Source organism: Marmota monax, unplaced genomic scaffold (genome assembly GCF_021218885.2).
Source record: "Marmota monax isolate L192 unplaced genomic scaffold, Marmota_monax_Labrador192_F-V1.1 WCK01_AAM20220418_F8-fsc00144, whole genome shotgun sequence".
Taxonomy (NCBI): domain Eukaryota; kingdom Metazoa; phylum Chordata; class Mammalia; order Rodentia; family Sciuridae; genus Marmota; species Marmota monax.
In genome coordinates this window covers 3,962,010-3,984,129 of record NW_026694618.1, presented here as the reverse complement: position 1 = coordinate 3,984,129, position 22,120 = coordinate 3,962,010, and the positions used below count along the sequence as shown (strand labels likewise).

General features: G+C 41.5%; 1 protein-coding gene across 3 annotated transcripts in view; it reads right to left on the bottom strand.

The window, feature by feature from the left end:
* Slc25a13 (solute carrier family 25 member 13) overlaps positions 1 to 21,641 on the bottom strand; it is a 180,326-nt gene extending 158,685 nt beyond the window's left edge. The window contains exon 1 of one of the 3 annotated variants that reach the window (XM_046422568.2): positions 21,482 to 21,641. In XM_046422568.2, the coding sequence (XP_046278524.1) occupies positions 21,482 to 21,496 (15 nt within the window). In that variant the 5' untranslated portion in view covers positions 21,497 to 21,641. Of the gene's footprint in view, positions 1 to 6,848; positions 6,885 to 17,489; positions 17,694 to 21,481 lie in introns of those variants that run through there. The other 2 variants (XM_046422566.2, XM_046422567.1) reach the window with 2 other exon arrangements.
* Positions 21,642 to 22,120: the final 479 nt, after the last annotated feature.

Sequence of the window (22,120 nt, the reverse complement as noted above, 5' to 3'; positions counted from 1 at the left end):
CATCTCTGTACTAATTCCATCTACTCCCCACCAATCAAATGCCGTGTGGCTATTTGGAATTTCCATTTGAATGTCCACACTCATTCTTATCTTCTTGTTTACATGCCACGCGTGGTGAAGGAAGGACACTTGTGCAATTTGACAGAAGACTACATAATGTTGCAATGAGAAGTGCCAGTGTTTTGGAGGTGTATTTAGATGGATTCTACCTGGTGGTCAAACCAATACCCAGGAAGTTCCATGAGCTGGAAAAAAGAGCCACAGAAATGTAGCTGCCCTTTTTAAGTCAATTCAGAACAGCTGTTCAACATGCATACTTTACATCACACAAGCCTGGAATTATTAGACTTAGTTTATTCTTGGGCTTCAGAAGATTCATCAAACTTTAGATTGTTTCCAGAAGGGTGCTATGTATTTTTTAAATATACTTACAGCATGTTCATATTCATATGTACAGCCACTATTCTTGAAATCTAATTGCCTGATTGTACCACTATTATTCTGAAGTTGCAATAGATTCCAACATTAAAACAAAAATTTTATACCAATAATTTAAAATAAACTGGCTTTCAAACTTAATAAGTAAATCACTAAGAAGGAAAACAGTTCTTTGCAGACAACCATGAAATATTATTTGGTATTTAAATCAGCACAATAGAGAATTTTTATACACAGTCAGGTAACATATCAATTCTAAACTTAAGATAAAAAGAGATGAAGGAGTTGTTACTATAGGAAAAAACTGTGCACTAACGTTTCTCCCATAAACAGGGAAAAGTCTACCATTATTCAACTTTAGAATGGAAATTTCAGGTCAATTCCCTGAATCAATATTCCATGGGGCAAAATTTGAGGATCACTAAATCTGGAGAGCTTTGTGACAAGATAAACACTAGCTACACCTATGTGAATAGGTCATCAATAGCATTTGCAAAACTTAAGCTAGGCATATCTTAAGAATTTTTTTTTAAAAAAACAGCCAATAACACAACTTCAATAACTGCTTTTTTTAAAGGCAGATAAGAGGAGGAGAGAAATATGACAAGAAGAACCAGAAAGATATTTTCCAGTACAAATAAATTTACTCTTATTCTAATGTGAATCAGAGCAGCCAAAGATAGAGGCTTGCTAGGAAAAGATATTCCTGAATGTAGGAATATGTTTAAAATCGACTTTCTTATCCTGTAATCAAGTCACAGTTGCAGGCTCATTACTTTAACAAATCACAGTGGTACAGAATCGTGCTCTCCAAATAGTTATTAGGTCTAACCATGAGCAATGGGGACGAGTATTTGAAAGCCTACATAAGATAAGGGACTCATTTGAAAAATCAAAGTCAAATGCAAAGAAAAGCAGGGATGCTCTAGAGATGTGAAACCCTGATCTCCCTGAAGGCTTCTTATTTCTCAGACCATCCCATGCTTGGCAAAGAAGAGAAGCTAAGAAGACACGATTTAAGTGTTGACTGAAGTGTTAATTCTAGGTAAGTAAAAAGCCAGATATTTACAATGAAAATAGGGAGCTCTCTTCAGATCTCTGGTTCTTAAAATACAGGATTGGGACCATCAGCACCAGTATCACCCAAGAACTTAAAAAATGCAAATTCTCACCCTCCACCCCAGACCTATGGAATCAGAAACTCTCGGGGTGGGGCCCACCAGTCTGGATATTCCTGGGCCCTCCAGATGGTTCCAGAGCCATAGATTTACATAGTATCCAGTTCTAAAGTGCAGATTAGGACTCAGGTTCTCGGCCCATCTCAAAACTCAAGCAGTAACCAAGGGGGATGGAAATGAAATCTATGGAATGGGCATCTTTAAAGCTCCCCCACAAGATTACAATGTGTGAATGGGAGCAGAGCCACTCGCTTAGAACCCGAGGTCCCAAGTCTCTACTGCTAGTCACCAATTGAGCTTTCCCTTCACAGGATTTTCTCAGTCCTCTTCCCAAACGGAAAAGTCTGCAAGTCAAGAGAAGCACAGGCTTATGTGGAAAACTCCATGTCACAATTATTTAAATGAGATATGAGACTAAAAACCAGAAGAGGCAGCTCATCGAAAGCAGACTACCGTGTGTATGTGTGTAAGCAAGCGTTCAATGACAAGAAAAGTGGAGGGATAGGGAGAAACATTCCTTCATACCCTCCACATCTGCGGAACCAAGTGTAGGTAGACCTGAATCCCACTGAAAGATATTCTCAGGTAGGACCCAATAATCAAGCAGCTGGGGCCCACCCTCCTTCTCCATCTTCCTGTACTTCAGAGACAAAAAAGTACAAGAAGTCTACTTTCCAGACTACCTTGCAGCTATGAGGTGCCATCAATCAGAAGAAATGGAGTCAGATTTGAAAGGCAAAGATTTGTGAGTTGGGGGCCAGCAGAGGCACCATCACTGGAAGTGTCTGGGTTTACTGTCGCACCTTCCTGCCCTCCCACACCAGTGGTAGCATGGTCCTGAAACATCCCACAGTTGGCAGGCAGTATCCTGACAGCACAGGACGACACTGCTCCCTTGGTGGCCTGCTCTTCTGTGAGGCTCTGGAAGTCATTCCTGAGAGTTCAACCTCAAGTCTGTTTCTTCACCTTCCCAACAAATTCTGTAAGCCATTTAATACCCTATAATAAATCTTCCTCTGCTTAAACCAGCTAGAGTAGATTCTGTTCTCTGCAAGTGAACCTTGACTGATACAATCTATAATTGCAAGAGAAAGTTTGGAATTCCCTGAAAACCACACGGTTGCCATTAACTTGAGGGAAGAAAGAAAGAGGTGTCTCACCAAATTTAAGAAAATAATTTTCTATTGAAACCATCGTCCCTTATGCTAGTTTCCCTAATTTCTAGCAAATGAAGAGCAGTAATTATGCAAAAAGTTATTGAAGTATGAATTAGAATACAGACAAGATGCCATGTTAAGCATTTTTCAAACCACAACATTTCTGTGTAATCAAACCTCAAAAGTTCATATCACTCAACAGTTGACTTATAAAGCATCAGGCGCCACATGTTAAACCATGGGTAATTACACAAGCAGGTCATTTCAGGGGTGCTGGAGATGTTTATCAGAACGTTCAGTAGGTTGTGACGTATGTTGGCTTTTACTCTATTCTGTTGTAGACAAACATTAAACAACTGTAAAACCATCATCATTAAAATTCTGATATTAAGAAGCAGAATACAACAGTTAAGAAATAAATGGTGGTGTTTTAGCTGTGGGTCTTGTTTTGCAAAAAAGTTTTAGACACACTAGTTTTGGATTCCACTATTCATTAACCTAAAGCTAGGATTCCGGCAAATGTCCCCAAGAGTAAAAATCTGACAAGAGGTGGTATGTACCTTTTCCAAAATAGACATATTTTTCTGTTTATAGTCTCAGCTCCTTACTGAGACAGAGAGATGCTTGCTCCCACTGACACTGGCAGACAGCAGCAGGTTTACAGCAAAGATGTGGGGCCCAGCCCTGCTACTAACATGGTGACCTGGGGCAAGTTGGTTACATCTGAGTTTTAGTTTCTTCATTTATAAGATGGGCAAGATGATAATAAAGTCTAAGTTAAGTCGAGAACAAGACTATGTGGCATTTCTAATTCTAAATATGAATGAAAGGCAAGTAGGTCCAACATATACTGAACTTAGAAATAGGCAACAAGGGAGAGCATATTAAAATACTATGGGATGACTAGTGTCTCGTTAGGAAATCTGGAGAATCAGCCTGAGGTGGAGAGTCCACTAATGATGCCCAAAACTAACTCAGAATGGCTTGGTAAGAAATCCACCTCAGTTTCACACCAAATGCCGCTCTGGCTGCCTATCAGATAAACTGCAGTGAAAACATCACACACAACCTGGCTCCCGCGGTGCCCTCTTCCTAACTGAAATCTTACATGTGAGCCTCTGATGAGCAGAACCTAGCTCACCCACTTGTGTCCTGCCTCCAGGGAAAGATGGGCACCGAGTTCTCAGTTCTACACTGGGGAAGGAAGCCTTCTAATGAAATTTCCTCCAACACAGAGAAGTCGGTCAGAGCACAGTGGGTCACTGGAGCTGTGAAAATGAACTTGACTAGCCAGAGGCATTAGGCACATGCCTGCATAATCTCCCTTTCTTTTCAAACCTCAAAAGTAGTCTTCTTTTTCTTTATAGGTGAGAAAACTGCAGATCAGAAGCAGATTATCTGTCCAGGTCCTGCCTTTCCACAGGGTCACAGTCCAGGCAGCCAGGATGCCTTAGACCAGTGCTTTGCAACCTCTGTGGAGGGTCCAGTGATCATTCTTTGTGCAGTGTCAGTGCATTTAGGGTGTTGAGCAGAATCCTGGCCTCTGCCCACTAGATACCAGTGGCAACCTACCCCCACCATGCTGTGATAACCAAAAAATGTCTCCAGACATCGCCAAATATTCCCTAGGCAAAAAAAAATCCCCCCACCTCCAGCGAACAACTGCTGCCTTAGGGGGCTATACTCTACTTCCCACACATGCAGCACAACTCCTAGGGAAAGGCCGCAGAGCACCAGGCCAGGGACGGGCTCTAAGACAACCCCAAATAAACCACAGACCCTGCTCCAAGGAGAAGGACTGACTTATCTATGAGTGATTGGAATAATGCATATGATGACACATGTCCTCACAAGGTACAGAGGTGGCAGAACTATGATCACACTTCTGCTGGAGTTGGGGTACACAGAGGTGCAGTCTTGAGTTGTACTGTTAATTATCAGTTACAGCAACAACAGCGACCAACTAACTTTTACTGGGACCTTAAATCTATGCCAGGTCTACTGCTAAAGGTTTTACAGCTGATCTCATTTAAACATTACTTAAATTCTTTAAGGTGAAGAGTCACTAACATTCCTGTTTTTAGATGAGGAAGCTGAGGCATTTCAGAGTCTTCAATGAGTACTCACAAATCAGACGCAGAAGTGACCCCAGAGCCCGCATCATCTGGATGCTAATTATAATATATGCAGGATGTGCCCAGAGTTTGGCAAGGATAGTTTAAAGCTATCCTGATGAATCATGCCATTGGACAACATTGTAACTGAAACCAATTTAAAACAGTCTTTTTGATTTGGCATTATGATTCATAAATGCTCATGGTTCAGTAGAAGGCAGACCTGCCTAATGTAGAATATTACTTTCCAGTATTACATGCTGAACTTAGTCTCATTTTTTTTAAACCATCAAGGTTACAGTATAATTAGGAACCAGCTGCAATTGTAATTACAGCTTCCAATATAATTTGTTACATATTAGCAAGTGTCAAATTACTACTGCTTCTTAAATGAATAAAAACTGATTGTGCTGCTCTGAAGACCGAGATGTGTGTTCCTGGTGGGGAACAAAGGAATATAAAAAGTATATGACATATTTATAAAGTGCTGAAAGGCTCTAGTTAGGAGATCACAAGTTGCTAGAGCCCAGATAATGCCATAAAAAGTTAAAATGGCTTCCAGGAAGAATAGCTAACTTAATAAATACAGAGAAAGAGAAAACCAGAAATGACGATAAAGAAGTTGCTTCCACTAAATAATATCTTACCTGTTCCAAATTCTGCTACTTATCAACCTCATCTAACTGAAGCATAGTCAAGACCACAGAAGGAAGCAAAAAGCAAAAAAGAAGCCCAACAATGGCACCATTTCACCTGGCTGAGCGGGCCCCTGTACTCTCCTCCTGAGCCCAGGATTGACATGCCTTGAAGCAACTTCTCTGACTCAAGAGTCCATAGCTAACGCCTCTAAAAGCATACTATGTCACAAGCTCTGCTCTAAACTTTGCAAACATTAGCACACTGAACCTCCCAGCAGTTCCAAAACGTAGATGCAACTACACCCCTTTGATAGATGAGGAAACTGAAATATAGACAGGTTGAGTAACTTGTTCAAGTTACACAGTAAGTAGCGGAGCCATAACATGAACACAAATCCAGGGTTACAACCATTATGTGACACTGCCTTTCAAAGGAAAAAAAGAGAGAGGCTGAGAATGAGAAAGCAAGAGAACTCAGAGATAAAAGAAAATCAAGACATATCAACCAATTATGATGCATGGGCCTTATTTACATGATAATTAAAAATCATTTAAAATTTCTAACACAATAAGGGATGTTAAATAATTACTGTGATTTTTTTTTAGATGTGATAGTGATATTGTCATGATATTTTTAAGAAATTTTGTTTAGGGATATATATTAAAATTCTTACATATAATGATATAATGTCTGGGGTTTGCTTTGGAAAAAAATGGGGGGTGGGAGAGTATGTTACAAATAAAATAATATTGTCCATAAATGAAAAATTACTACTGGTTAGATAATGAAATAGGGATTTACTACACTATTTCATTTTTTAACATACTAGAAAATTTCCATTGTAAGTAGTTTTTTAAATGCTCTTATTCTTTGAAGAACTAAGTCAAATGCATCTTCCTCCAGGAAGATTTTCTAGATTCTCTAAATACAGTCTCTTCGTAAAGTATTACTTGCAACTATTTCATGAGTTTTGCAATGAGACATTTAAATTCTGATATGGCTAACCAACAACATCACCTCTTGCTTTTTTCATCATTAAAAAAGAAAAAGAGCTGGGCGTGATGGCGCACACCAGCAGTCCCAACAGCTCATGAGGTTGAGGCAAGAGGATCACAAGTTCAAAGTCAGCCTCAGCAAGAGCGAGGCATGAAGCAATTCAGTGAGACCCTGTCTCTAAACAAATACAAAATAGGACTGGGGATGTGGCTCAGTGGTCAGGTGCTCCCAAGGTCACTCCCCAGTACTCCAAAAAATCGAAAAAAAAGAAAAAGAGAATCGGGATTGAATGAAAATGCGTAACCTAGGACAGAATCTAGCAGTACCTGCTTCCTAGTTACTGGCATCCCTTCCCCAGGTAGAGCAGCCCAGCTGACTGAGTAGGCAGCAGATACCTGAGCTCTGAGGGAGGATTTCTGGGCCTTGTGAGCTGATAGGATCTCTTACGACTCTGAACCAGCAGATTCAGTCTGAATGGCAGTGGAGCAGGCTGGCTGATGATGTGGCACTAGAGAAGGTTCATGAACTCCAGGACTGAACAAACACAAAAACTGAACCTCTTCCCTACCTTTCTTTGGAAAGGGAGATTGGGGGAGGAGTAGATAGGAGGACAGTGGGGAGAGAGTGGATGGATTCTAAAAAGTATCAGAAAAATATTTGGGTGATTTCTGATGTAACATTAAGTCAAAAAGCTGGTCTTAAATACGACATGTAACCCAGAAGCCATAAAGGAAAACTGATTAACATAAAGTTAATTTGAACCAGTTAAACATCAAACCACTGAAGAAAAAAACAATGTACAAACAGATGGGGCAAAGGGACAAGGTTCTTAATTTAAAAGTCCTCTAAGGAAAAAAAAAAAAAATCAATGCCCAGTGGAAAATCAGGCAAAGGTCACAACTAGACTCTACTAAACATGAAACATGGACTAATCGAAATCTCCATGAATCACTGTGAAAAGAGATTCTGGGGCTGAAATCTGACTTTGGGAACTGAGATTGGAGACAAGAAAAAGGTGGAATCCTCCACTGAGTCAACATCACCTGGAAAGAAAATAACTGTGAGGCTCCTCAGAAGTGAATGAAATCCTTTGCCAATGGGCAGAGCAAAGTCAAAGACCTGAGGTCACCAGCATACTTTCAAGCCACCCAGCATACTCTAGGGACTAACTGGTCTGAAACAGCTACAATGGACACACTGTTTGGACTTGCTGGGAATTCTGCCCTGTAATGTAGCTGGGCTTTCTTTTTATTATTTATTTAGTACCAGGGATATCTTAATCAAAAGGGAGAGTATTTCTATAGGCACCTCCTTTTGAAGCAGTCATTCTGTGGTCAGAGAATCATTTACCTTGGGCCTAACCCACCCCCCATCCCGCCAAGCCAAGGTCTGCTCAGCAGTAGAATCTCCAAGGCATGCACTTGGAGATTACCAGTGCCATGTGCAACTACTCCAGCATTTCCAAATGACTTATTTTGGTGGGTGATGTAGGGCACTGGGTAAGTAGTTTATTAGAAAAAGAAAAAAGTCTCCAACAAACCATAAAAATGCAATAGAAAATCTTCCCCTTTCACTTTGACAAAGATTGGCACACCAAATTAAAGAACAAGTCAATGAATAGTGTCTAAATGCTATGGAACAGCTACTTTAAGTTCCTGTGGAACTTAATCTTACCCAAGGGACAATTTTAAAATATTTCAATATTTGTGATGAACTGAATTGTGTTCCCCAAATTTGTATGTTGAAGTCCTAACCCAGTACCCCAGAATGTGATTTGCCATATGTCCAGAGTATTTAAAGTGTTATGCTCGAATTCGGGACCCCCAAAAGACCACCAGAGACCCAAGATCGATGTAAGCAGCAAAGAGGTGTTTATTGCGAGCTAGCTCGGTCCTCTGCGTGCACACAGCAACTGGTGATGCTGAGAGGCCTGGAGCCCAGGGTTTGCAGCAGTTTTATACATTCTTTGGAGAAGGCAGGGACCCCCACATACATCATAGCATTTCTTAGCAAATCATCACACACCGCAGGAAAATCAAATAACAACTCTAAAACATGATTAGCACATTCACGGGTGGGAACAAGTTGGGTAGGGGTGATTGGTTACTAAGAGGGGTATTCATTTGAACTGATTGGTTTAAGCCATGAGGGGTGTTCATGCTGAATTACATGGTTTCCCAACACGTTTTATCAACCACCATAAACTACTGGGAGGGTCATCTGGCATTCCAGGTATTTCCCTGTCTCATGCTGATTGGCGGCTGCTAGGGGGTTGCTATGGATCCCCACCTAGCCTGACTGAGTCAGGGACACTTGGTGCAGCAGGTCTCTCCGGTTATTTATAGATAAACCACTTAGCAGGGTGGGAATGTGCCTAGGAGTGCTCTGTGGGTCTTTCCAAGGACAAAGGTCATGTCCCTTCCTTGGACAGGCTTTGCTCTGAGGTAGAGGCTGGTTTTTCAAAAGAGGTTAGTAAATTGAGATCAGTAAGGGGGACCCTACTCTAATATGACTGGTGTCCTTATAAGAACTGGAAATTAGGGTACAGACACATACAGAAACACATGAACACGCAGGAAGAAGAAAGCCAGCCAGTGACAAGTGAAGGAGAGGCCTCAGAAGAAACCCACCCTGCCTGGATCCTGATCTCAGCATGATGAAAAAAAACAAACTCTGCTACATTTAAGCCACCCTTGTCTTTGGCAGTGCCAAACTAACACAATGTCACATAGTACAAAGCTGGTCTACCTGGGCCAAATATTTCTTTCATCCCTTCATTTGTATTGAATCCAGACTCAAGCATTGCCTTTAATCTTATGTCTCTTTGGGCATCTCCTTAAATTCAGCCCTTTTCATTCATAACTTGACATTTTTTAAGTCAGACCAGAGTCTCAGAGATTGTCTCATTTTCTGCATTGTCCAATTGTTTCCTCATGATTAGATCCAAATTAAGTAATTCAGGGAAGAGTGCTCCTAAAGTGTATACCCTCCAATGCATCTTATCAGGAGGCACAGTATGACAGTTTGTTCCATTTGTTAATGGTGACTTGGTCGAAGCAGATCTCTCCATTGTAAAGGTACTTTCTTCCTTTTGCAAGTAGTAAGTAATTTACAGGGAGATACATTGAGACAATGGAAATTCTAACAATCTTTTACCAAAGAGCTTTAGCATCTATTAACAACCCTTGCCTGAATCTATAATTGCTAGCCAGTTGCAAAGTGACTTTTTACCCTTCTTCTAATTCTAGCATCCCTTTCACCTACAGGTAACATTTCAGTAAAGAAAGCATCACATCTCTGTCCTCCAGTGCACTTGGACTCCCATGGGAAGTGATAATAACCCTCTATAAATAAGGAGCTCAGGCCTTATGTGTTAAAATGCGTTTTCAATTGATTTTTTTTTTATTTTGGTAAACTACACATAGAATTTATCATTTTAACCATTTTTAAGTGTACAATTCTGTAGCATCAAGAATATTCAAAATGTTGTATAACCATCTGTACTACCCATTTTATCAGCCCAAACACAAATTCTTTTAATTAATTAATATCCAAATGGTTTTTAACAGTCATTTTTTCTAACAATTACAATAGGAATAGGAAGAACTTTGTTTAATAAAATCTGCCCAACCCTATAGAAAAATTCCAGGAAACATTCTTATCTCTAGCTGAGCTCTAAGCTAAATAAACAAATAAATAAGCAAGCTCCCATATTTTTCTTGCTACTCTGTTGCCATGGCTTTATGGAAAGGAATCTGAACAAGCGTTGGCTATGTCCCCTGAAACCACTGTAAAGGATAAGGAGGGAATGAGTATGAGGTATGTGTATGTAGGTTTGTGTATGTGTACACACACACACACACACATATATACCCATAAATACATAAAATGTGTATACATAAATGTGTGTATTTAAAAAATGGAAGTCACTTCTAAAGTTCCACAGAGAACAACTGTTAATATTCAAACTTGGTCAACAAAAATAAACCATTACGCAAAAAGCTGGTGGACCCAAATGACAACATCTGAACCCACTGATCAAACATAAGATCACAGAAACAACCAAAAATGATATGCCTCCCAGTGTGAGCAGCCCATACCAATTACTCAGTAACCTGATGGAGCACCCAGCACCACCTAGGAAGCATTCTAGTCAAAAACAAAAGCTAAGACCCTAACTTGATGAAGCTTCTAGATTTATCACTTGGCAGGAAAAGCTGAGGACAGTGCAACATGACAGGGATGCATGCAGCAAAACCCAAACTGTGGAAACTAAAGGAAAGATGACCCAATTCCCTCACCAAATACACTGCAAGGAAACAACAGAAGAGGGGAAAACTAAAGATTGACAAGCTGTAAAAGGCCTTCTAACCAAAAGCCATGTGCAGTGTGTCTGAATCCCGATTATAGCAAACCCACTGTGCAAACTATAACTCAGGACACGGGTTGAACATCTTTACAGGATTCAGGAAACCAGGAAACAGAACTAAGACGCCTTCCAAAAACTTTGGAATAGGAAAAACTTTGTTTAACAAAATCTGCCCAACCCTATAGAGGAATTCCAGGAAACATTCCTATCTCTAGCTGAGCTCTAAGCTAAATAAACAAATAAATAAGCAATCTCCCATTTTTTTCTTGCTACTCTGTTGCCATGACTTTACAGAAAGGAATTTGAACAAGGGTTGGCTATGTCCCCTGAAACCACTGTAAAGGATGAGGAGGGAATGAGTATGAGGTGAAACTGGAGACGTATTCCAGTATTAATATACAGCCAATACCAAGGCAGAGTAAGCTTTCTAAGAGTTTAAATTTTATTTGAATTCTATTTAAGCTGAGCGTGGTGATGCACACCTGTAATCACAGCAACTGAAGCAGCTGAGGCAGGAGGACTGCAAGTTTGAGGCCAGCCTCAGCAATTTAGTGAGACCCTGTCAATAAAACATAAAAAGGACTGGAGATGTGGCTCAATGGTAGAGCACCCCTAGGTTCAATCCCCAGGACCAAAAATTAAAAAAATAAATTTTATTTTATAGGCATCAGAAGCCATACTATGTAGCAAGGTAAATTAAAGAGGGCAGTGTAGCACAATGGTCATATACATAGGTTCTGGAACCAGGCTGCCTGCACTCAAGCCATGGCTGTGCCCCTTATAAGTCATGTGACCTTGGACAGGTTACTTAGTTTCTCTGTGCCTCTTGGAATTTAACTCTTCTGTATAAAGGAGCATTCACATATCATATGATTGTTATAAAGATTAAATTATTTGATTATAATACAGAATGCCCAGAACAGAGCCTGGCTTTTAAGGTGTTAAATAAAAATAAAACTAACGTTATTTTCATTTGTATAACCTTTCTAAGTCTTAAATTCCTTTTCAAATGACATTAGGAATGCCTACCCTGCTATATCACAAATGATTATAAAGATCAAGTAATGGAACTTGGATCTTCATATTTTCTGGTTACTTTACTCCCTATAGCCTGTGAGCTTCTGAAAGCAAGTCCAGTAGCTTCCTCATTTTTGGAAGCCCTGCACTTTAAAATGTGGCTACAAATCGGTAGAGTCAACTGCATGCCTGAATGCATTTTTTAAAACTGTTAAGTGTTATACCCATGAACACAGTACTGTCACTACCATGGCAATGAGTCAGTCTTAGAAGATTCCTCTGGCAGTTCTGAGCAGAATGGACGGGGAGAAGCCAATGGCAAGAAGACCATGGAGATGATCCAACTAAATAGTAATAAGGGTCTGAATTTAAACAAAAAAGGCAGGATGCATGTGCTCCGGGGAACTAAAAGGGTTTCACTGACCCATCACTTTCCTGCAGTGTCTTTCCCAGCTGCCTATAATAGGCATTTAATTGAATTAACTAAAAACTTTAATGAGAAAGTTAAGTTTCAGGCTGACAGTAAGGAGTTAAGAAGATGCATTCAGTTCTAGATGAGCAGAATTTGGAGTATCTTTGAGACAGACCAGCTGACACTCCCAACAAACATCTGAAAACTCCACCTGAAACTCAAGAGCTGCCCGGGCTGAGGCAAGCCACCATTTCCACTCAGAAGGCAGGTGTCACCACGGGAGCTAGAGGGAGGAGGGCAGAGCTTTGGGGGACACCAACATTCCAGGGGAAGCAGAAGAACGAAGAGAGCCTGCAAAGAAGTATAAAGGAGTAACATGAAAGGTAAGGTGCCACCTGTGAGGGGATTCATCATGGAAGCTGATGGTGGGAGTTCCAGGAAAGAAAGGGGTGGGCGGGACACAGTCCCAGGAGGCCACAAATGAAGAGAACAGGCTACCGGGTTTAGGAGCGAGGTTCCTGGTGGCCTTTGGCAAGCCTATAGGCAGAAGCTCATCTGCAGAACTTTAAGTATAGGTGAGTAGTAAAAAAGCCAACCAAACAAACAAAGCCTTAAATAATAATTCAGAGATGTACTCTAAAATAATACTCTGGCTCCCATGTGAAATTGAAAGAAGCCCTAAGCACCCTAAAATTTATACGGGATTTTGTCACTATGTATTTAATTCTACAAAAAGTTGGGCAATGAATTCTACAATGAATCCAAAAGGTGTTGTACCTTTGTTTTTGAAAGGCAGTTACACTTAATTACATGGTAACAAGAGTTCCAGATCAATATTCCCCAAACATAAATGTGCTTAGGATCTCATGGGGATCTTGTTAAAATGCAGTTGCTCATGCAACAGGCCTGGGGTGAGGCCTGATCCGTTGCATTTCTAACAAGCTCCCAAGTAAAGCCAACACTACCAGCTCCTTGACAAAAACTTCCAATGACAAGTCTCCAGGCAAATCACTTGCAGAAGGTGCCTGTTGAAGCAGCCATTATGGTAAATCATGAGCTTTAGCTAAGCACTCCATGTTTTGTTCACGTAGGTCAAATCATTTACGTCCACTAATTTGAAGTTAAGTGTAAATGTTCTGCAGACTCCAACAGACACATTTAGCCTTTCCCATTGTGATCACTGCAGATGTAACGGATGGTCCTGTTTCCCATAGGGTGATACCGAGCACCCAGAAAAGTTGATTACTCATCCAAATTCTCCACCTCAATGGCAACAATGGGTGATGACCAGGGTTCTCCTACTTTCTGGTCCAGGGTTCTTTCACTACACAGAGTTATTGATATGGACTGGGGGGACAGTCCTGGAAGCTTCTTCCCACTCAAGAAAGTGGTGCAGAGCACACTAGGCAGCAGGGTCTTCTGCACCTCCACCTATAACTGTGATCAGTGTCTAGGAGAAGACACTAAAAATCACATCATGTCTAAGTCCAAAAAACTAATAAACATGCACACATCTTTTACAAAAGATATCACAAAACAGCAAGAGTACCAGGAAATTTGACTCTTATCAAATCAACAATTTTCGTGGATAATGTGGAAACTGTGGCTACATGTGGAAATGTAGACAAAGCTACCAGTCTAATAAGAACCATTAAATAGAGTAGTTTATTTAGATTGAATTGCAAAGAATTTCAATACTGCTAATTAAGCTAATACTGTCAGGATCAAAAGCCAAAAGAAACCATCCAACCCTTTTCTTCACTCATTCAAAGGAAAAGGTGAGTCTTGAGTACTCTGTTAAACATTTCCAACCAACAAAACAGACTAAGGCTCCACAAGTTAATAATAATTCTGAATTAGCAGAATTCTTAGACCAAAACCAGCATCTAAATGAGTTGCCTGAAAGAGTAAGAGGGCCTGGTTTAAAATATCATTCAATTGCTGTGAAGTACTTTGTTTAAGGAACTGTATTACTGCAACAGAGCACAACCTCCTCCCTGAGCATGACCAACATACAACTACCGGTTCACACTGTCCTCTGTTCCAAGACTCACCCTAAAGCAACCGAGGAAACATGAAGAATAGTGCCTATGAGGCAGCAGACACCAGGCAGGCAGAGAAGGGAGGGCAATGTTCAGCAAGCCAGATTCTCACAGTGAGAACAAAGGAAGGAATGGCTTCCCGTATAAACTCATCAAAAGCAGAGGCTTGTCAACAGGGCAAAATGTCTTAAGAGGCAAAAGCACTGGGAAAGAGTCATTGCTCCTCTGGTAATCTTCTAAAATAACTCACTACCAAAAATACCTTCACCCTAATTATCTTATACTACACACTGCCTTATATCCCTCGCCATCCACCCACCCCAGTCCTCTACTTGCTGATTAATACCTGTGAATAAGTGTGAGAATAATGTTTCCCCACACCACTGGACAAGGAGCAGGGAAAGGGCTCTAAGACCAGATGTATGCTGTTCATAGAAAACCTCGGAGTCTTCCCAAGAGACAACTGGGACTTCCAATCAATTTTGGTGATGAAGCTTATATTCTAGGATAATTACAAAACTGTAAAAAGTTGTTGTCTAAGCACCAAGGGGACATGAAAAAGAACTGAAAAGAAGTTTTCAAGGAAGAAGAGAACTTGAAGTGATCTTTGTGCATCCCTCCCTTAAATTAACAACACCAGGGATTTTTTCTGGCTAATCTCACTGTTCTGGTTGCATTCCTTTCTTATCCCAGGGAGTCAGCAGAGTATCACTTGAGGCAAATAGTTTGGATCAAGGGTTGTGAAGCTTTTAAAAATCCTGAGGCTCAGGCCACACCCAATGAAATCAATCAGATTGTGTGGGTAAGACTACACCCTAAACCCCCACCCCCTGAATTAGCATCTTTCATATCAGCCTGGATGATTCTAGTCAGTGGGAACCAGAGTGAGAAAAGCAAAGGAGTTCAAGGGAACGAGAACCAATTACAAATGCTCCCAGGAATCCAATTCTTCACCTGGGAAAGGGGGAAGGATTGAGGTGGGGGAAAGAGTGAAGATCACTGTGTTATATGAATTCTAATGCCCATCCAGCTCTAACAATTCAAGAAATCCTAAAATTCGAACATTAATGGAACTGTGGAAACTTGCTGTCTTAATAACTATCATGGTCACATAAAAAGAACTCGGGGCTGGGGATGTGGCTCAAGCGGTAGTGCACTCGACTGGCATGTGCGGGACGCTGGGTTCGATCCTCAGCACCACATAAAAATAAAATAAAGATGTTGTGTCCACCAAAAACTAAAAAATAAATATTAAAAAGTTCTCTCTCTCTCTCTCTTAAAAAAAAAAAAAAAAAAAAAAAAAGAACTCAGGCTTTCTTTCCTTCCTTCCTAGGGGGAAAAAAATCGGTCTGCTTGAGCCTGGGGTTGTGGCTTAGTGGTAGAGTGCTCGCCTGGCAATTGCAAGGCAATGGGTTTGATCCTCAGCACCACATACATGCATACATACATACATAAATGTGTTGTGTCCATCTACAACTAAAAAATAAATAAATAAATAAATTGGTCTGCTTTACTATGATATTACCTAATACCTAGCAGATTTTATTCTACCATAAGGGAGGGAAAAAAAAAAACCTGCCACATGAAGAATATCCTTAATCACCTCAAGCACAGGTACCTTCATAAAAAAACCTCAGAGGAGAATTTCTCATAGGTGAGATTACATGAAAAAGACAGAGGTTAAATGTACAGCCCAAATCCTATGTAGTAGAAATTGGATTAAAATCTTTCCAAAGGTTTAGGACAGTGGTGTCAGTTGTACAACTCTATGAATACATTAAATACCAACTAATTGTACTCTTTAAGTGGGTGATCTGTATCGTATATGAATTATATCTCAATTGAGCAGTTTTAATTCCTGCCCTGTTGAGATTTACAATCCTCTTGGAAAGTAGGAAAAACCACATCTAACAAACAGTGCAGTGAAACCTCTACTGGGTGACAAAGGTGTTCTAAGATAAAAACGACTGTCCTGGGCCAGGGGCAGTGGCTCACACATGTAATCCCAGTGGCTCAGGAGGCTGAGGCAGAAGGATGGAAAGCCAACCTCAGAAAAAAGCAAGGTACTAAGCAACTCATAGAGCCGCTGTCTCTAAATAAAATATAAAATAGGACTAGGGATGTGGCTCACTGGTTGAGTGCCCCTGAATTCAATCCCTGGTACCTGCCCACCCCACCCCACTAAAAAAAAAACTGTCCTGGGATTAAGGATATATGTATGTCCCTAATCTATGGTTTATGAATTCTCACACATATACTTTTGTAAGTGGAACTCTAAGGCCTGGGAGAGGAGGAAAAGACAGGGGTAGGGGTTAAGGTAAGCACAACTCTGAAAACTGATAGGTAGGGCTCAAATCCAGCTTATACGACCTTGAGAAATTACTGAACCTCCCTAGATCCAGGCTTTTCACTTGTAAATGAGGACAGAAACAAAGCACCTATTTCTTGGTATTATGAAAACTGATTTATTATTTATGAAGCACTTGGGAAGGCACATAGCACACAGTAAGCACTATGTAAGCAATCGGTAAATAAAGCCTGGTTTATGTGGGGACACCTAACTTCCCCTCCCAATCCAATTCCTACACTCACCCATGCACCTCCTCTCCAGGGGCTATACTACTCTGTCGACAATAAGGTGCACAGGCTGAGAGGACAGACTCTGAGCCAGAATGGTATGATTTGAATTCTAGCTGCGGAGCTTCCTGACTGTCAGGTGGTGGGCCACTTACATAACCTCATTGTTTCAGAGTCTTCTTCTATATAACAGGATGACAGAATCCAGTTCAGAAGGCTATCAGAAGGATGAGCAGGGTAGCACATACCTGTAATACTAATGACTCAGGAGGCTGAGGCAGGAGAGTCACAAGTTCAAAAGCCAGCCTCAGAAACTTAGCAAGACCCTCTCTCAAAATAAAAAATAAAAAGAGCTGGGGATATGGCTCAGTGGTTAGGCGCCTCTGGGCTCAATCCCCAGTACAAAAAAAAAAAAAAAAAAAAAAGCTGTTAGAGGCATTAAATGAACTAATAATGAAAATATTATAAAGCCCTGGAAGTGAATCCAGTATCTTAGTAAGCATTCTATAAGAATTTGCTACTTTTTGATTTTTTTTTTCCCTCTTATTACCTGCTGGTTCTGTAAATGTAGCATGTGCTCTCATTTCCTTGCCTTTGATGCTGTTTCTCATCACTGGGTTGGATCTTTTTCCTCTTTCCAGTGCATTCCTTATGATATACCACCACTTCTGAGAAGTCTGCCTCAGGCAGAAATGAGCTCCTTCACAAAGCCCATGAAATAGAGGTTTTTCATCAGAGAACTCAGCCCCTGGTATGGGTTTGGTTTTCTTGAAGGTCTGATGTCTGATTCATTTAGGTATCCTCAGTCTAGTCCCATTTGCAACACTAGAAAGAATACACAATTCCAAGTGCACCAATGTCACAGCAATGACCCATCCAAGAATGAAAAATTAATAAAGTCACTAGTCCTTCAGAAAAAGTTTTTCATTATTATTAATGCTTTAATTTATCCCCCCCTTTTTTTTAGTTCTAGGTTAATTTCACCCAAATTACTGGTCTATGTCGTTTAATATCTGAACATCTGTCACCTTCCATGCCTGAACTCAAATGAACACTCCCTAACTTTAAACAGTTTTATGTAGTTTAATTTCACCATTTTTTTTTTCCTTTTGCAGTACTAGGGATTGAACCCAAGGCCTCACATATGCTAGGCAAGCACCCTACCACTAACCTACATCTCTAGCCTTTTTGTTTGTTTGTTTCATTTTGAGTCAGGTCTTGCTAAATTGCCCAGGCTCTCCTGAACTTGGGATCTTCCCACTTCAGTCTTCTAGCCTCAGCCTCCAGAGCAGCTGGGATTACAGACATGCACCAAAATGCCCAGCTTAATTTCATCATTCTTAATGTATAAAACCTGACAATGACAAAGAGGGAATGTCCATTACAACCAAAAAGGACAGAGAAGATAGTATTATTTTTTAAAAATCCATTTTTATGTAATTATGTAAAATAGAACTTTTATTTTAAAAACTTATTTTTATCTTAATAGACACTGAGTAGTTTTGGAAGTTTTTAAAATATTCAAACAGCACAAATAGTATAGAAAGATACTATAACAAGGAAACAATAAGGATTATGCCTATAAGAAAACGAAAGTTGCTTGAGTTAATCTCAAAAATACTAAGAGTGGGTAGGCTTGGGATATAGCTCAGTTAGTAGAGTGCTTGCCTTGCATGAACAAGGCCCTGGGTTCGATCCCTAGCACCACACACACACAAAAAAAAAAAAACTAATGCTAAGGGGGGTTAGAAGTATAACTCAACATAGAATACTTGCCTAGCACATGCAGAGACCTGGGTTCAATCCCCAGTATAGAAAAACAAAACAAAACTAAGAGTTTCAGATCAACGTTACTATATGAAAAAACAAATACCTCTTGCATCATTAAGTGGCAACTTTCTTGGTAAATATCAAAATAAAAGCAGATCAGACTAGATTCTCAGTCTTCCCATTTAAACTATTTAAAGGAAGAAAGATACAAACAACCAGTTACATTTGAATCAATACAAAGATCAAAAAACCAAGATGAGATTAGGAAATAGCTGGTTGAGACTGCATCTACCCGGAAAATAAGTCTGGCTTGGATATTCAAAGGATTCATTCCAATGAGTAGAGTAAGTATTGGGATCCTGCAACTGCAATCCTCAGGTTCACAGCCCAATTGCTTAACACTCCATTGAGGTGGACTTTCTTTTACTCAGGCTCTTCAACTTTTCATTGGGTCCATCCTACACCCAGATGAAATTTTCAAGTTTATGCCTCTGCAACTGACAACATGGAATAACTATACTCCAAGGAAAAAGCAAGGAGCACCACCTTTAACTCAGGAAACCCAGTATGGACAGCAGCCAACAGAAGCAATCCATAAGGAAGGTGCCCAAAGGCAATTCGGCAAGAGACATTCATTCTTGGACCTAGTCAGACCCGCCACAGCTTCAATGGGAGACCTTTTAAGACCACATTTACTACACTGCCCTTAAGCTCCAATGAGGACATCCTAAGAAATGACCTTATGAACCCACAAATGTGTATTTATGGTCCTGAGGTAGTTTCAAATGCAGTTCACCCATGGCATATAAAAGGACATGGGGAGAAAGAGTTCTCAGATAGAAGTACCGGGACACCTCTCTCCCAAGTAACTGACCTTTCTGATTATTTCCTCTTTGCTTCGGCTGCCAGAAAAATGCAGTTATCTCTAGTGAGCACCTACTTATTTCCCACTAACCTTGGTCCTGGCTTTATCTAACTTTCTCTTTATCCTGGCTTTCTTATATACTCAGACTGGATTTTGATATGTCTTGTTGGATTTTAAATGTATGTATATATAAGGTAAATCATTAGAAATCCTGAAAAGAGATGAGATTAAATGAATATACAAACAAAAATACAGGTTCCCAAACAGTAAAAATGAAATGAATGTTTCATTTTTTTCTATAAGTCTCTCTACATGGCTAAAAATCAATTGCTCTTGGTGGGATGTGACATTTTAATAAAAATACAACCAAAAAATTCCGATTTCCATGTCACTTGTTTTACTTCCTGTTAGTTAAGTCATAGACTCCATCTCTGTTTAGTTTCTTCAATCACTTGATCTCTGAATAAAGTAAATTTATTTAGTTTACCTACAGATATACAAAGTAACAATAAAAAATGGATATTTACTCCCACCTTCTCAGGGAACCAATTCACACCCAATTCTTAGACTCTAACTTCATGAAAACTTACTGGAAAGAAAAGGCCAAAAGCTACTGGGCTTAAAAGAATTAATGGAGCTTCCAAAATTAACACGTGAGTGCACACACACACACACACACACTCAGGAGCACACACATCAGAGCACAATCCTGAGAATGAAACAGTAATTACTAAAAAGAGGCCACTTAGGCCACCTAGTCTGGGAAAACGAAAAAGCTTGTAGATTTGGGGAGCCTGGAGAGATTTAAGTCACAGAAACAGTATTTAAATATATTTGTCTGCTTACAATTTCCATTGCAAATGTGATTAGTTTGCTTGAATAAATAGGAATATGATGTGTTGGCCATGTTTTCCTCTTGAGGGTTATCACAGAGTTTTGATTAAGGACAAATGTTTGAAATGTTTAGTATATTTAAGTTCAGTGCACTTAAAATGAGCTAAGAAGTTGTATACACTTGATTAAAGGACTGCCTTCGTGAACTTAAAATTAAAAGCAATAAATTCCAATGATTCGAGTGATTGGGACTAAATATGGTATTCTGCCAGGAAAGTTGAAATGCAGTCCAAAGAGACTGAAATGGTGTCCAGGTTTCAAGACATGGTGAAAGAGGAAAGGTCAAGCGGTCGGAGTTGCTTTTCCTGTGAGTTAGTGAATGATTCACGTTGCATAGAATTCCTTTTAAGTATAACTTCACAGGAGTGACAAGCTCCCAGGACAATCTGTTTTGTCATTTCCAAAATGATACTCAAACGCTCCGAGGCTGGTTTGTAAATGTTGTCAGATGGGGAGAGAGGAGTGATGGGAAAGAGAGACCGGGAAGGGTTCCTGGTCTTTTCATACACACAAGGACAGGCCAAGTCTCCCAGGCAGTTTCCAAAACGGAAGTCAAGGTGACTCCCCACCCGCGGGAAGGCGGGGCCCTTGAAACGTAATCGGATAAGGCTTTGGCCCTGGCAGTGCCCCCTGGACGGAGAAGCCCGGGTCAACTACAACCGGGGTCAGAAGCAGAAGAGTCCCGGGGTGGCCGAGGGGACCTGCTGGCCTGAGCCCTTCCCTTCCCCAGGCGGCACCGGGCCCCAATCGCGCCCGCTCCTCCTAGCCGGCATGGGCGCTGCGCCGCCGGGCACCGACTCCCGTCCCAGGCCAAGTGGGAGTGTCCGGCTGGCAAAGTTTCTGACCATACCTCGGTCCCCACACGGGCCACAAGCGGCCCGGACGAGGCCGACTCTGCAGCCTCCGCAGCTGCAAGGTGGAGCAGCTGCCCGACACCCGCTTTTCTCCCGGGTTGCACCAATCTAGGCACGTGCGCGCCCGAGCGGCGCGGCCCGGCCCGGGCCCAAGCTTACCTTGGCGGCCGCCATGCTTCGCCCCGGCGCGGGCGGCTGCGGGGCCCTCTCACCGGCTTGCTCTTACTGGGGACCCCGGAGGCTCACTTCCCGTCCCGGCAGCAGCGGGGGCGGCGATTCGGCCCGGCAGCGTGCGCGCCTGGCCTGCCTCCCCACGCCCTCCCGCCGGCGCGGGTCATGCGGGCGCTGCCTGCCCATTGGCTGGGCCAGGCCGGGGCCGCTGGGCGCGTGTGATCCCGCGGCCTCTGCCCTGAGGCCGGGGAGGGCCCAGGCCCGCGGGCAGCCTGGGGGCCGACACGTGACTCCGGCTGCGCTGTCCAGCAGTGGCCAGGCCGGTGGGACCAGGCCCGGCGCCAGCTGGTCACCTAAGGACAGGTGACCTGGTGAGGGAACCTGCGGGCGTGGATGGTACCAGGACCTACTTCTGGGCCAGGTGGAAGGAGCAAATAAGACTAATAGGTACACATCCTGGGACAGTTGAAAACTCCACCAGGGCCCCAATATATCCAGGTTCTTTCTTCTTTCACCTACGGAGGAGCTGCACTCTGCATTACCATATAATGGATCCAAAAAGCCTTTAATCTAAAAGCATTGACTGGTGGAAGGGGAGATAGCAAATATTGCTGCAAGCCCCCAACA